This window comes from Elephas maximus, chromosome 5 (assembly GCF_024166365.1).
Source record: "Elephas maximus indicus isolate mEleMax1 chromosome 5, mEleMax1 primary haplotype, whole genome shotgun sequence".
Classification (NCBI taxonomy): domain Eukaryota; kingdom Metazoa; phylum Chordata; class Mammalia; order Proboscidea; family Elephantidae; genus Elephas; species Elephas maximus.
This window is the reverse complement of record NC_064823.1, coordinates 42,318,835-42,335,897: the sequence shown is the minus strand read 5'-3', so window position 1 is coordinate 42,335,897 and position 17,063 is coordinate 42,318,835. Positions and strand designations below refer to the sequence as shown.

Below are 17,063 nucleotides of genomic sequence, written 5' to 3'. Positions count from 1 at the left end.
GGTCTATTTCTAAGCCCTTGAAAAGTCACTCGGTCTCTCTGAGCCTCATGATTTTCATTTATCAAGTGAGTGGACAGGTTTAGATAACACCGAGGCTCCTTTAACATGCTTTGTCCAGCAGCATAACCAATAACTGAGTGATAACAGCAATCACCTATTTGTAGAATATCCTGGCACTCATACCTAGCATTCAAATGAACTTAACATTCTTGAGAGAAGTTACCGGTAAACTGCAGTCCTGAGCACTCCCTAATTAACATTGTCACTCCCAGCAATACACTGTCATCACTTCCTAGAGTGTTATGTTGAGTCTGAGCCTGGAACGTAAAAGGTAATACTAATAAAAGGAGACCTGCTTTCATTCCTAGCCATGTCCCTGATTCACTGAGTAACCCTGAGTAAAAGAAATGGAATACCTCAGTTTTCTCACCAGTATTTGTTTTTACTAAAAGGATAAAGCAGACCCTAGATGATAGCAGTAATTATTAAAATGTATTCTTATCAGTAATATTGAAAATAACAACTAGAAATAATTTTTATGAAGCCCACTGAGTTACTGAGAAATGAAATTAAGTAGTATTGGAAAAATCACTGAAAACTTCTCATTAGTGATTATGGTCTGGTTAGTACCTAACTAAAGGGTGGGAGGAAAGTAAAAAGAACGAAAAGAAGAAAGAGGAAGAGAAGGAGTAGATGGGGAAATGGAGTGAGGAGGGAACAGAAAGGGGGAGGGAGAGAGAGACGGAGGATCATAAAGGGTGGGAGGAAAGTAAAAAGAACGAAAAGAAGAAAGAGGAAGAGAAGGAGTAGATGGGGAAATGGAGTGAGGGGGGAACAGAAAGGGGCAGGGAGAGAGAGACGGAGGATCATATGAAGGTAATAATTTAATTACCTTAGGGGTTAAATACAGTTTAAACTGTTATTTGTTATCATTTTGTTTTAATTACAGCCGCACAAGATTATTATGTTTTCACTGGTCCTGGAAATATTCAACTAGATCTATTCTTGGAACAAACATGAAGAAATTAAACAGTGTAATATTCAAAAATCAGGAAAGGTGTATGTCAGGATTGTAACATTTCATCATACTTATTCAATCTATATGCTCAGCGAATAATCTGAGAAGCTGGACTACATGAAGAAGAGCACGCATCAGGATTGGAGGAAGACTCATTAACAACCTGCAATATGTAGATGACAACCTTGCTTGCTAAAAATGAAGAGGACCTGAAGCACTTACTGATGAAGATTAAAGACAACAGATCAGTATGGATTACACCTCAAAATAAAGAAAACAAAAATCCTCACGACTGGACCAATAAGCATCATGATAAACAGAAAATACTGAAGTTGTCAAAGATTTCATTTTACTTGGATCCACAAACAACACCCATGGAAGCAGCAGTCGAATCAAAAAGACATATTGCATATAACAAATCTGCTGCAAAAGGCCTCTTGAAAAGTGTTAAAAAGCATAGATGTCACTTTGAGGACTAAGGTGCACCTGATCCAAGCCATGGTATTTTTCAATCACCTCATATGCTTGTGAAACCTGGACAGTAAATAAGGAAGCCTAAAGAAGAACTGATGCCTTTGAATTTTGGTGTTGGCAAAGGGTATTGAATATACCATGGACTGGCAGAAGAATGAACAAGTCTGTCTCAGAAGAAGTACCGCCAGAATGCTTACTAGAAGCAAGAATGGCGAGACTTCGTCTCACGTACTTTGGACTTGTTAGGTGGAACCAGTCCCTAGAGAAGGAAATCATGCTTGGTAAAGCAGAGGATCAGTGAAAAAGAGAAAGACCCTCAATGGATGGATTACACAGTGGCTGCAACAATGGGCTTAAACATAGCAACAATTGTGAGGATGGTGCAGGGCCTGGCAGTGTTTTGTTCAGTTGTACCTAGGGTCACTATGAGTCTGAACCGACTCGACGGCACCTAACAACAACAATATCTAACTCATAAAATAAGTACAGAGCTATGATTTAACTAAAGCCTTGGAAAAATTTATACACAACACTATTTTTAAGGACCCTTTATGTAATCCAAAAATTTAACTGCTAAAACATAATTAAAATCTGGCATCATATTCTGCTATCCAAGCCACATGCTAACCAGTGATTAAATGGTTTTCAGAGAATTAGAAATCTCATCTCTGTTGGTGCTATTGTAATATGGGATTAAAACAACATCAAATTCCAAAATGAAGAAAAATTTGGTCTAATTTCTTGGTCTCGTTCTGGATATGGCATCTGATTTTTTCCTGAGTTGTTTTATGAATTTTATCCTTTGGTTATTCTCAACATTGATTACACAGCCAAGCTATCATCAATGAGCTCAAAAGCCAGGTCCCAATACTAAGACTGTAACATGTTTCCATGTGTTGAGCTGGTAGAAAGGATGAATTACAGACTAGCTATGGTTTTGGCAGCTAAACTAGGATTCATGCTGGGCAGAAGAAACGGTATTAATCCAAGATGAAGCACAATGTAAGCTTCGTAGTGAGCCACTGTGAACAGCAGCAACGGCAGCAAACTGACCCATCTGAACAGGTTGCTCGTTTGAACAAAAGCTTCAGGCAGTCAGGACACATAAAGATGCAGAACCAGGTCTATGGAGATGAATGATTGCTGAAATCAGAGGTATACCTTCACGTGGCCAATGGTGAAAGGCCTGGTGGATCTCATATTAATCTTTCCAACTATAGCCAATCGTTTTGGCAGCTACAACTTCGACTTTGTAGTACTAAGCACAATGAATATAAGCCACAGTCACTCATAGCACTATAGGTGAATTATTGCCTTGTTTTTGCACCAACCTCAAACTTCCATTGTTGATTAGGGTAACAGCATTAGAGTTATTTCTCTCTCTCTCACCCTCAATATACATACATAGAATAGTCCCTGGGTGGTACACAGGTTAAACACTGGGTTGCTAACCAAAAGGTTGGTCCAAACCCACCCAGAGGCACCTTGGAAGAAAGGCCCGGCTAACTACTCCTGAAAAATTAGCCATTGAAAACCTTATGAGGCACAGTTCTACTCTGACACACATGGGGTTGCAATGAGTCAGAATCAACTCAATGGCAACTGGTTTTTGTTTGTTATACAAAGAATGAATGAGAACAGCTAGCTATAAGAAGTTGGGTTGTATTCACTTATCTATAGAGTATAACTATTGAAAGGGTTAGAAGATAAAGGAAGACATCCCAAAGATAAGATTTTTGACTGAAGCATTTTTCCTCAATCATTTGCTATTAATTTTTAAAATTTAAATAGCCTAATGAGAGCTTAAATTCTAGGTCTTCTGGCTACAAACAAAAGAAAAACAAAAAACTATCACCTCTAACAACTGCAACAGCAACAAAGACTAGTCTTCTATGTTACAAAAAGATAAGGGAAAGCTGAGAAATTCCTTGAGAACACAACCTTTCTGAAGTCTAACAATGACCTCCAAACGTCTCATTAAGACTTAGAATTCCATAAAAAAAACCTTGACTGATTTTCTCCAGACTCACATTTAATACATGGCAAGAAAGTATTCTAGATGATCTTACTTTATATTTAACATAGCCATTGGGACAGTTCACTTAACAGTATTTTGTCAAATGTACCTAAAGGATGTCCTTCATATCGATGAGAAGAGTCAGTAAATACAAGGATGAGATTGTCAGTTAGGGTAAGGAGGGGAGAGGCAGCTTCGGTCATTCAGAAATGGCTCACCAGGTTTTTTTCTACAGCTTTTCAGAACTTACCATCTGTTAAACAGAATGGTAGCCAGAAAATCCTGATTAGCTCTACCCACAGAAAAAATCTCTGGTTTTTCATTTATTACTATTTGTTTTATTTTTATAAGTCATTATCAATTAAAGAAGCAAAAAAATTATTTTTTTAACCTGTCTAAAATGCCCCCTAACGTATCAGCTTAAACCCATCATGTTTTCCATGATATCTATTACCCCCAAGCAGACCCAATTTTCATTGCCCAGAAAATAGTACAACAGGACTTTAAAAATATGTGCTGATTTGCGTGAGCGCTAAAAGCATCACCAATAATTTTGATTAATGTGTCTTGACACTGAATGCATTAGCCATACAATATTCTTTTTGCCTAAAGGCTAATTAGAATTCAAGTCAGCACGGTACCTGCTTTTGAGGATTACAGCAAGAACATCTGTTGTAATAGAAGCCTTCGGGCTGCCAGTTTTGGTAATGATTGATTTGTAAAATTATTGAGAGGAAAAAAGAATGAGAAAGTAGAGTCTGTCCCCAAAAATGTCTATTTCCCTTAAGGATCAAATTTGTGTAGAAGTTAAAACATCTCGGTAGCTATGTTAAAAATGAACTACAATAGCAGGTTTATTTAAAACCCAGGAAACATATCTTTCTAATTTTTGTTTTTTCCTTAACAGGATTACATCATGAAAGCACGTTCAGTGTATTTTTTGGCGGTTTCATTGTGGCTGGTCAAAATCTCTGATTTCTGGTTGCATGAATTTCCTAATTCGACTCTTAAATTACTCAACTGCTCAGACTTTGTATGAGCAAGGAATAATTATAAGTAACAATAACACAGGGTTATCCTTTAAACCAGTGTTTCTCTTTCTTTTTTCTTTCAGGAACTCAATACACATCCTACATTATTTCCAAAAATTTTCCTCTGCTATCTTTAATATGTGATTTGACATTTCTGAGGAACAAACAACATCTCTCGTGGATTTAGAAGAAGATCAGTTTCTATTAGATTACTGAGTAGTATACTTAATCCCAGGAATGCCAAAGTAAATGTTTCTACCACCTGTAAAAGTTAGTCTTTGTATGACTTAATGTCAGAGATAATTTCATATAATGAGACATAAAGGTTAGTTACTGTTTTATACCCTCCCAACCCTCAAATTCTTGATCTGAATGTCAAATTTTCAGTAACGAAGCCAGAATAAAAATATGAAGCTTTTAGGGAAGATATACTATAAAAATTGCTTTGCCATTGAAATTAAAAAAAAAAAAACAAACTCGTTACCATCGAGTCGACGGCATAGCAACCCTATAGGACAGAGTAGAACTGCCCCATTTTGTTTCCAAGGAGTGCCTGATGGATTTGAATTGCCATCCTTTTGGTTAGCAGCCATAGCACTTAACCACTACGCCACCAGGGTTTCATTGCCACTGAAATGATTTGTTCTTTTTGATTTGATGTCGCTTGTACTATACCTCCCTTGGCCCACAACTTTTTTTCTCATTTACTTTTTAAATATGATGAGATAAATCAGTAGTATATGTTCAAAGGAGAAAAGCAAGCACTGAAATTCCATATTCGTAACAATGTCTTAGTTAGGCAACATTGTGAGTAGGGCCAAGGAGAATTTTCATCATGACATATCATGACTTTCCTGTCAACAGTGCCAGGAAGGAGAACTTTGAGAGTGCTACATCTTATGCCCAGAACACTGTGTTCCTTCATCCTTTGTTCCTAGAATAAGTATGGGTAATAGAACAAGGGGAACAGTGTGATGTCATGTTTCAAGAGAAAGCAGGTTATCTTAGTGCTCTTAGAAGGAACATTCAACCATCCCTGCAAAGAAGTTTTCAGAATTTACATCCATTAACCCTGTAGAGTATAAATTACTTTATGATCTAGAGCTTAAAATTACTTACACAAGGCAAGACTATATAGAACAGGTATGTAACCAATGCTTCCGATATATCGAGCTGACCCAAGAGAAAGAAATAACAATAGCTAAGGTTTATAAAGCACTTACTCTATGTTTGGCAATATTTTAAGAAATGCACATACATTAATTCATTTAATCCTTGCAAAACCTCTGAATTACGGTCATTGATTACTGCCATTTTATGACGAAACTAAAAGAAAGATTATATAATTTGCCCAAGGTCATACCACTTGTAAAAGGTAGAACCAGGATTTGCACCCAAGTGGTCTGACTCTAAGGTCAGGTCTTTTGATCACTATCCCATATTGCTTAATTACTAGGGTAAGGTAGCCATAAGGAGCCCTGATGGTACAATGGTTATGCACTGAACTGTTAACCTAAAGGTCTGTGGTTTAGGTTAGGTTTAGCCACTCTGTGGGAGAAAAGTCCTGGCACTCTACTCCCATGAAGATTTAAGCGCTGGGAGCCATGGATCAGTTTATACTCTTCTACAGGGTTGCTATGTGTTGGAATTGACTCGATGGCGCACAACAAAAAACACCAAAAAAACCCAAACATATTGCCATCGAGTCAATTCCGACTCATCACGACCTATAGGACAGAGTAGAACTGCCCCATAGAGTTTCCAAGGAGCGCCTGGTCGATCTGAACTGCTGACTTTTTGGTTGGCGTCAGCAGCACTTAACCACTACACCACCAGGGTTTCCACACAACAAGGTAACCATAAAAACAGTAAGTAATGTATTTACATTTTTCAAAATAAGTGTGGAGAGAAAAATTTTTTAAATGGGAACTTAGAATCATATCCTTTTATGTGGTATCAGAAAAGCTAGTTACAATAAGTTTAACTTACTAAAAATACATTTGAAGACTTGTTTATAAAAATAATTTTCTGGGCTCAAAACATTTCAGAAGATCAATGCCTCCATGGTACATTATACATAATTTAATTTTCCCAGTTGAACATCTTGACACTATATGAACCATGAATGCATGAAATAAGAATTGCAAATGTCTTCCACATGGTGAGAAGGCTTTAGAATACATGTGCAGAAAGCTTAAAAGTAGTTTGAAATTAAGATATTCCTGTTCTTAGTGACTTTTATTATGTATGCCTTTGGGTTTTTTAAGGTATTAGTACTTTTCTCTGATGGTGCCCTGAGATGATAGATAGATGAGCCTGCTCTCTGTATTTAGTCACTTTACTCATTTCCTGAAAGCTTTGTGGAAGGCATTTGGATGCTCATTAAGTTTCCAACCATTCCCCGAGAGCAACAGGTGGTGAATCAAAGCTTCCCTGGTATGTCATGGCTAGTTTCCTCAACGTCTTGGATATAACGGATGGCATTTGCATGCTCTCTGTAGTAGCAGTAGATAAGAAGAGGATGAACAGCAACAGGCAGTATTTCCAAAGCATAAACAAACACACAAGTCTAGAAAGATTATGACTAATGTCCTTGCTAGCATACATTCTAAATCCATACGCAGTGGTTTCATCTTTTAAATGATCTTACTCATTTAAACCATGGTTGGCTACCTAACAGAGGCAAGGTAAATTAAAGGAATAAAAAACAATCCCCAGTTAATGAAGCCACATCATAATCATAAAATTATAAACTTTTAACCCTACATTTACAATTATCCAATGACTACTAATGACCTTGATGAATCCTCAAATTGTCACATTTTCAAAGCTACTGATACTCAGCACCAACTACATCACTAGGAAATGATAGCTCTCGCACTCTGAACTAGAGACAGAAGACAAAGCTCGTTAAGTCAAAAATAGAATCTATGATCTAAACCAAATGCCAAATAATTTCCCAACAGTACTTGATAATTACGTCAAAAAGTATTTCTAGGGAACAATGAAAGGGTTTTTGCCAATTGATAGCTCCTTCTCACTATGGTCACTAGTCAGGGTTAGAAAAACAAAAGAAAATATCAGAGCTACATGACCTTGACAAAGTGGTTCTGGCAATCTTCTATGACCCTTGGAGGAAAAGCATTTACTTGAGGTGGCAAATCACCAATACTCCTCCCATTTTGAAAATGTTCAGAACATTCAGGCTAAGTTCACAGATGACTAGCGAAAGGCCAAGGGCCCAGTTTTCACACTGAAGAATGTAAAACAGAGATAATGATAACAAATAGCAGTGGTTGAAACTGTATATTTTGCTTTACAGGGAAAAACCAATTCCTTCACGCTCACGTGCTCGCTCTCAACAAAGAAAGTGCCCATGCACAGGAGAAGGTACAACTGGATTTCACAGGCCTGAGGTTCCTGTCAGACCACAGGATAGCACACAGCCCTGCAAGGTACTCTGCCTGAGCCCTTCCGAATGCCCCTACTTTTAAACACCTACCCCCTTATTTATAGAGCTACCATATTCTTCTTAATTAATCTTCAACACTTCTTAATTTTATTTAAAATCAATTATTTCACAATCATTTGTAAAAAGTTATTTATTTATGTGTGGAAATTGTTAAGAAACTGCCATAAAGGAACTCTACAAAATGAAAATGTAAATAAAGCTATTGTTGGTAAATATCAAGTGGTAAGGTAATGATTTTGATTATTTAGTAAACTGTTGTCATAGAGTGGATTTTTCAATGAAGAAGCCAAAAATTAAGAATATATTAAAAGGACATATCTGACCTTCTATGGTATTAATTTGGAAACATCAAACCAAAAGCCAGAAATGAAATTTCTGAGTGCTAACCTGGAAGATGCAGCTTTTGTGTCTCATAATTACACTAAATATACTAATAAACTATATACATGATTGTATATGTATATGTAGGATGAAGCTTAATATTTTAACCTACTTACTCCAAAATCATATTACCTTAAGTAACTTATACTCTAAACACAACCTTCACAAAACAGTACACACAACCCTGAGGATGAAACTCAGAAATATTAAATTTAGAATGGTCTAAAACAAGATTGATTCAAAATTCTACGAGGTAAGGACAAATCTTCTTGCATCATGTCACTCTATCAAATAGTTCTAAAAATTACAATAAGAAGCTGATTTTAAAGGAGTAACTACAGCTAAGGTAATAGAACTTTAAGCCTTACCAGTAGTCATGTCAATTTTGAAAACTGTCTATTCTTAAGGCAATGGGTTTTATGGGTCTATTCTTAAAAACAAGTGTTTTCAAACTAAGCTTTAAGCAATTATTTCAAAAGGTACATAAAAAGTTCACGGGGACAGTGTATGTTGGGTTAAAATATTTTAGTAACATGACTGGCAGTAAGAATTATTGCAGTGAGAACTATTGACAGGAAGTAGAAGCACAAAACATTTTAGGGGGATTATTACAATGAGTGAATTACAAAAACAGTTGCCTGATTTATGGGATGTTAAGATTCTAATTCTGATCAAAATCTGACAGGATCTTAAGAATAAAATCAAATGCGAAGTTAAAGAGAAATTCTAGACTTTACAGAATTCCTATGACTTCAAGAGAAGTGTCATTTACACCCTATTTAGGTAGCATAGTTAAGTAGCTGAGTATGTAGTCTGGATATCAGCAGCAAACTTTATGAGTACCCGTTCTTAACCTTTAACTAAAAAAAAAAAAAAAAGTAATTGGTTGAGAGGACTGAAGAATATTTAAAGAATAACATATTTCTATTCTTCAGTTTTTCCTATTTTCCTCCTATTTGGGTGATTCTCATAATTATAGTTCTATGAAGCCACAACTGTCAATGTAGTATTTACCTTTATCCCCGGAAGTCCAGGAAGCCCAGGAAGCCCTGGTTCACCCTACATAGGAAAATCATATAGCATTATAGAACGATATTCACTCAATCACAACATCTGGAGAAAAAAACGGCAAATGTTCCTAGTGGAATATACAGTACAGTTTCTACAACTTTGGTGAAATTATGCAGTTCAGTCAACTCTTGACCACTTTGTAGATTAGTCGGGTTTCTTCATCTTCCTGCTTAGTTCACTGCTTTTTAGCATCTTTACCAGAAGGTAAGAAAAAGGAGGAAAATGAGAAGGAATTCCTATGAGTATATATTATTACCCTTTTGGTAAAAGATTTGTTGGGGGAGGCTGAAGCTATTTGCTGAAATGAGGGTTTGTGAGTGCATTTCAGTAATGCATCCTATGCCAGTACCCTCTCACCTCAGATAATCAAGAGTTGGCTGTATGAACAGATGGTCACATCAAAAGAATATACATTAAAATCTTGCTCACTTCAAAGTATAATAAGATTTCTTTTTCATTCCTGAAGAACGAGAAGATAAATGAATGGTTAAGAGTATCCTGCTTAGCAGCTTAGGGCTAATGGTACCATGCAGCTGTTCCTGAATACAGGTTTGAGATTAAGTGGTACATTTTGGGTGAGCACGCTGGAGTCAAACTAAACCTTCTCATTTTCACAGACTTGTCCAAATTATTTTAAGCACAAAGTATAGTGACAAGAGGTTACATTGCTTGGAAAATCTCCTGGATTCCATTAAAGAAGCATAAAAGAATTGCAGGACAAAATGAATTTCACTCTGTATTGGACAGATGTGACTAGTATTTGTGGAAATAATATTTGAAGGCATAATGGCGACACTATTTCATGATGGGTCAATTAGTGGGTCAGCTATGTTAAAAGGATCACCAAACTAACAATAAAGGTGGTAGAGGGAGGCATTTCTTTTAATGTAAATGCTTTAACAACGTTCATTTCAAGGAAAATCTACTAAGAACAACCAGATAGTCCATATTTAATATGTATTACTTTCAAATTATGAAGAGCCATACTTTGTTTTGATGTAATCACAAAATTACTTTAGATACTGTTTGTTAAGCTGTATTGTTAGATATAGAAAGGACAGTGATTTCTTGACGGTTTTGGTCAAAGGTACTTCAGGAATGTAAAAGAAAAACTATTCAGTCTAAAACTATAGAAATGAAAGTTTCCATTGTAAACAATAAGACTAAGATGAGATTAAATCAGAGAAAGAAAGGATATATGTAACCATTCTGATTTTATTTGTCCTAATGCATGAGTACTAAGAACTGCTTTGTTATTCCATTCAAATACTTGTCCAAGTAGATTAAATCTTACACAGACACGACATAACATTTTCGATTTTTGTTTTCCTTTCCCTTTCCCCCTTCACCCAATAAAATCAAGAGAATCTGCAGAAAGGTATTGTATTCGTATTTTACAAAAGACTTCCTTTTGCTTTAAAAAGGAACATAAGGCCTTTGAAAACATATTAATTTGAAGTAGAATATACAATCAATAAAAGTAAACATACTGATGACAAATCTATAGTTTTTGTATTGTTTTGAAAAATTTCTCAAAGCTCAGAACATCCTATTTGAAACATTTGTAGGAATATTTATAGGGAGTAACACTGTTTTCCAACCTGAGTCTTCACCACACCCTTCACTCCCATCAAATAAAAAGGATACTATGATTATTTTAAGGAAAGATTTTTATACACAGACTCACACACAGACACATGACCCATGTTTGCTAACAATGAGAAAGATGTATATTACAGACCATTTTATGATGTAGATTGAATACTCAGAGTGCACATTTAGTGGTTTCCTTCATTTTGTGTTTGTGTGTGTATCAGGTTATAAATATACTTTATAGTGAACATTTTAGGAATTCATATTTTATAGTTTTGGATTTTTGTAAAGTTTCCCTTTCCAAATTTAAGTTTAATTAGTGTATTAGTTGACATAATGGAAGATTGTAAAATATTTACTCTCTCATATTTCCTTTTGTAGAGCATCTCTTAATATTTTCAGGAAGACATCTCTATACAAATTCTCCATCTTCATGGCATGAAGGCTTATATTCCAACTAAGAGACAGTTTTTTAGTTAACTTCTCCATTCTCACCTATTCCTGGGCTCAAGAGCTTCCCTGAGTGGAGTTCTTGGTCGTACACAGTCAGTAGGTCAGATCTGGGTCATAATTTGAGGGAAGTCTCCATTGCAGGAGACCCTTGTCTGCCTTCAAAGTTAGGTCTCTGCTTTCACCCCATGTTCCTGTTACTGTGGCCTTTTTCTACTAGAAATAGTTCAACTGTGAGAGTCCCCTTTGATGGGAGATCAAGTAATGCTACCCCTTTAAAATTAAGATACATATTTTAAAATATGTGGGAGAAATTAAGAAGAATTATATAATGAAACCCAATGCCTATTGTATAAATTTACACACTCTACAGATACATACACACAATGACTCCCATATTAATCACATACTCTACTGTTGAGGCTATAAAAGAAAAAAAAAACCAAAATGAAATCATTCCTTTGTTATGAATGCTACTCTAAATGGCAAACTTTCATACTGACAATGTTACGTAGTAGAAAGCTAATCAATGGCTTTCTGTTCTATTATGATATCCTGTACTTTCTGGGAACATACTAACACATGAGCTTAAGCGCCAATGACCCCCACAGCACAGTTCTGCAATGGTGAGAAAAATACCACGGAAGACTGGGCAAGCTCCTGAGTTGATCTGTAATCAGTTCAGCTTGTCATTTTTCTAATCTAAGCAAACAGCAATTGTGGAAATACTCTACTTTTAAATGAGTTTTGTGATAAGTATTGTCAAATCCAAGTATTAGTCCAAGGAAGTCATAAATAATTTGGGAAAGTACAATTGCATCGAAGGGTAGAATCTGGCTTAAATATTAATGAAAAAGATACTGCTCATTACAGGGTGCTTATGCAGTCAACTGGCTCATAAGCCTTTAACAAATTTACCCCCTTCTCTCAATATATTTTAAAACCAGATTTTAATGAAATACAAAAGAAATCTGATGTTTCCATGTGTAAACCTATAAATTCCAGATTCAATGAATCTAAGCAGTATTTCTGAGTAATCCTGATAAGGTAACATTTTACTAAGCAATTAAGCACTCTGAAAAGGCTAGCATCTATACAAGATTATAGCAGAGTTGTCTTTTGTTTAAAGTGACAGAACAGTTCTGCATTTTTTTCTTTTTTTTAGCAAATCACAGGTTGAGGAGCAGTTTAATTTTAGCTTCTGATCTTTAAAATCTAAGAGATCTAAAATTAGATCATCTGAGAAGAATATTTGCTTTTTTTAAACCAAAGCAGATTAGGGATCTCTGACTATATCACTGATTTTAAAGCATCAGTAGAACATTTTAGGAATTCAATAGTAAAAACCACAGAGTTCTTGCTGGGTTCTTTGGAAAAGTCTCAACTTTACCTGCAACTGGGCCTGATAAATTCGTTCTCATGGATTCTTAATTTCAAGACAAAAATCTGCTTTTGAATTACAGAAATCTTGAAAGAATGTAAAGACCCTCTCAAAAGTTACTTCAGTCCTAAAACAAAACAGTGGTACTTTCAATGACTTCAAGAATGTCGGTATGTTGTCTTATGTCTTAAGGCTTCAAACTTACTACAATGGGGTTTATTCTCTTTTGCCCTTTCTGCTACTGAGGAGAATTCAATTTTCCCATTGGTATTTCTTTCTACCACATCAGCTACTCCTAGACAAAGGCGGAGTCATGAACTTAAGAGATTTAACCCAATGTGGAATTCACATTTACTCGTTAGCTATAATACATCTGTTATCTAAAAGCTGACTGCACTGGCCATTGATATCCACATGCTCAGACGATAAACTGAGATAAACGAGACCGTGAATATAACACATTCGCTACATGTCCTCTAATTTATGGCCGATGTGAAGCACGATGATAAAAATAATTTTAATGTATCCACAGATTGGTTAGTTAAAATGGTTTGACTAGTGTCTCTAGTTTATTAACAAATTTGGATTGTGTAATGTAACATTCATTGCATGAATAGATACGATTCACATGAACACTTATCATCGGGTAAGCATTTGAAATGAAAGGAAAATAAATATAATTTTTAAAGAGTCGTCCATCATTCTCTATTGAGAAAGTTTAGTCAATACTCATTTCTTCTCAGAAGGATAGAAACATGCAAATTATCTTTAAACATGCAAGGTAAATTGTTGGCATTCCCAGCCCAACTGATCTCTGTTAGTGCCAAACAGCTGAGTATATGCAAACTGTAGTTAATGAATCAGGCTTTTACATGTACAGAGTTTATATTCACATTTTGCTATGACCAGCATCATGATATATTAAAATGCAAAACAATATCTGTTTGTATGCAAAGCATGAAAACTGCACCATTTTGCAATAAATTTTTTCATATTACACAGTGGGTGGTAGACATAAAATGATTAATAGGAGGCAGTACAAAGAAGACAGTAGAAACGGAGATACTACCTTTTGCCCTGGACGACCAGATTCTCCAGGTTCTCCCTGTCCAAAGACAACCAGATATGAAAGTGACAGTCTTACAAGCATTTTCCAAAACCCTTAAGGCCTCTGAGAATTTTCAGATATGGCACAGCCTCCTTCTTGATCACATGTACTTCATTCATTTTATCCTGTTGCTCTGCATCTCACTAAGACATACCAAAACTTTCTGCTGGGAATATACCTAAGGTTCACATACAAATAATCCACATTTCCATAAAAGGCAATCATAGGAAAGAGAAGGCAAGATGTCTTAGTCAGGCCTTTGTCAGATTTCCAACGGATATTCTCTGTTGTGTTTGGAAGCTGACTATGCAGGAGAATAGCAACAGAGTCATCACCACTGGAGTTGGTAAAAGGGACGAGAAAGGAGAAGCTTGTGAAAATAAAAACTGACTCTTGGGTTACAAATACTTAGAAAGCTCTAATTACCTTAATTCCTGCAGCAGATGATCCAGGGTCACCCTAAAATGAAACCCACATGGAGATTATTCCACAAGTTAGAAGTATGGCGGGGATAGAAAACATCACAAACACACAGAAAGCCATTATTGACACGGATACTCAAAGGGGCCCCATGACTAACGGGCTGAAATATGCTCTGTAAGCCTTTGTATCAATATGTCAGCTGTTAAGATGTCAACAATTTCCAAGATAAACAACCGACTTCCTAAAAACATGGGCTTGCTTTGAATGCAAAATACATCAGGACTACATTCTTTAAAATAAATATATAAATAAGAATCTCTTCCCTTGATGCACTGCTAAAATGTATTCTAAAGCAATAACTTATAATTTAAGGATCTGGAACCTTTGGTTTTTCTTTATTTCTGTAATTTATTAATGTCACTGGCTGTCATTTACTGACAGTTCGCTGACCCTTTTGGTCTTCGGAAAGTCAAGGTTCAACAGATGAAGTCAAAGAGTTAACGATGTCGGGTTGGAAAAAGCCATGTACCAGATGAGCTAGTTTTCTTCTTGAAGCACTGTCACAGTTACAACCACCACGTTTCCAGCTTCACACTATTTCATTGTAACATAGTCAGTGTGAAGTTATAGGATGATGGATGACCTGTGGGTGATGGGGACACTTGTCAGCTCTCAGATAAATCTGGAGATAGATCTGGTTTTCGAGAAGGCAGTGTATTCCACCCAGATTTCACAGAGGGTGACTACATTTCTAAAGCAAATATAATTAAGCATGTAGGGCGAGTTGAGGAAAGAATGCGGAGAATAGCTGATAATACTGATTATATCTGAAATGAGGCCAGGAAAGGCTTAGATTTTCAAGCTGCTTGTAGCCCTCTCAGTCACAGGAACACACTAGACGCGGAAAAACTTCGTCATTTGAGATTCTGTCAGGAAAACAGAAACGTCCACAAGCAGAAGGGAACATATTCCGATTTCCTTAGCTGCCTCGTCTGTGCAAGTTGTCAAGAAATTGTTCCAGGGGTCTATTTCCTTGTTCTAGACTCCGAAATCTGCTCATAAATCTCTTTTGGAGACAGAGATAAAGCCTCAGGACTTTGAACATGGAACACCTGTCCCCCTCCTGCAGTTCGTCTCCCCTCTTCCCATGCCTGGCATCTTCTCTTTCCTCAGGTCTCAGGGTCACCTCAGAGAAGGAGTCACTGACTGACCAGCTAAGGCGCGTGCCCCCTCACGCACACATCTTCCTGTGGAGCAGCACGTTCCGTGCCTGTTCTGCATAATTCATTTGGTAATTATGCATTTATGTTTTCTGCTTATCACTGTCTTTCCCTCCATTATACAGTCATCTGCATGTCAGCAGGTTTGGTGTCGGTTTCAATTCAATACCTGGCCCATAGTGTATGCTCAATACACATATGACAAATAAAGGAACAAACCTCAAAAAGAAATTTTTAAGCAGGTCAGCAGTCAAGGATGAAAATGACAAAAACTTTAAGAAGGAAAAAAAAAGTTTAGGAAAGAGAAGGAAATAGTAAATTAGCATATTGAGGAAACTGATATGTATGTTAATGTTTTTGACATCTTTTTTAAGGTACCCTGGTGGCTCAGTGGTTGAACACTCAGCTGTTAAACAAAAAGTCGATGGTTTCAATCCACCAGCCGCTCCAAGGGAAAAAGATGTGGCAGTCAGCTTCTGTAAAGATCACAGCCTTGGAAACCCTATGGGGCGGTTCTACTCTGTCCTATTAGGTTGCTATGAGTTGGAATCCACTCGATGGCAACAAGTTTGGTTATTGGTTTTAACCGCTATTACAGAAGTAAAAAAGGAAAAATAACGAAACATAAAAAAGGATCCCAAATCCTAATGTCTTACTGTAGAATGATACTACAAATCATCAACATTTATTGAGTTATGAATGGAAAGTGAAATGAATGTGACTTATAAAATAACACATTTCAATGTCTACTAAATCAAGTCTGAGAGCCATCAACACAAATCAATTAAGGTGGCAATATTTAACACAATAAGAGCTTTGAGGAAGCCTGATGGCACAGCAATTAAGCGTTAGGCTACTAACTAAAAAGTCGGTAGTTCGAATTCACCAGCTGCTCCTTGGAAATCCCATAAGGCAGTTCTACTGTGGCCTATAGGGTAGCTATGCTTCAGAATTGACTCGATGGCAACGGGTTTAAATCTTTGTGTTCATATAAGCAATTCTGACTTTGCCAACTCCCTAGTTTCATCTCAATTATACCTTATGAAACTGCCATAAGATCGGGCAGATATTAACATTCCGTTTAATAGATGAGAGAACTGAAGTAGTTATAGTGTAAGTGAATTTTGGGCTTCCTAAATTCTACTGCCATGTTCTTTTTATTGGAATTAGAAACTAATTATTTCATTTCAATTTGACAACAGGGCATAAAGATTGCTGTAAACTTATAAATGCAAGTTGCTTATATTAACTATACTTAATTTTTTTTAAGTGTTTTAATTTCAAATGACTAGATAATCCACGAATGAGAACAGGGACTATATTTAGTTCTCATAGAAAGTGAATAGAAACAAAAGGACAGTTGTCTAAAAGGTTGATTTATTTGTGGCAATCTGAGCAGTTTCATTTTCATGAACAACAATGAG

General features: G+C 36.3%; 1 protein-coding gene across 1 annotated transcript in view; it reads right to left on the bottom strand.

The window, feature by feature from the left end:
* COL25A1 (collagen type XXV alpha 1 chain) overlaps nucleotides 1-17,063 on the bottom strand; it is a 535,067-nt gene that overhangs the window by 68,422 nt on the left and 449,582 nt on the right. The window contains exons 16-18 of the mRNA XM_049885528.1: nucleotides 14,423-14,455; nucleotides 13,958-13,993; nucleotides 9,408-9,452 (exon numbers count right to left, since the gene is read on the bottom strand). Of these exons, the coding sequence (XP_049741485.1) occupies nucleotides 9,408-9,452; nucleotides 13,958-13,993; nucleotides 14,423-14,455 (114 nt within the window). The remainder of the gene's footprint in view (nucleotides 1-9,407; nucleotides 9,453-13,957; nucleotides 13,994-14,422; nucleotides 14,456-17,063) is intronic.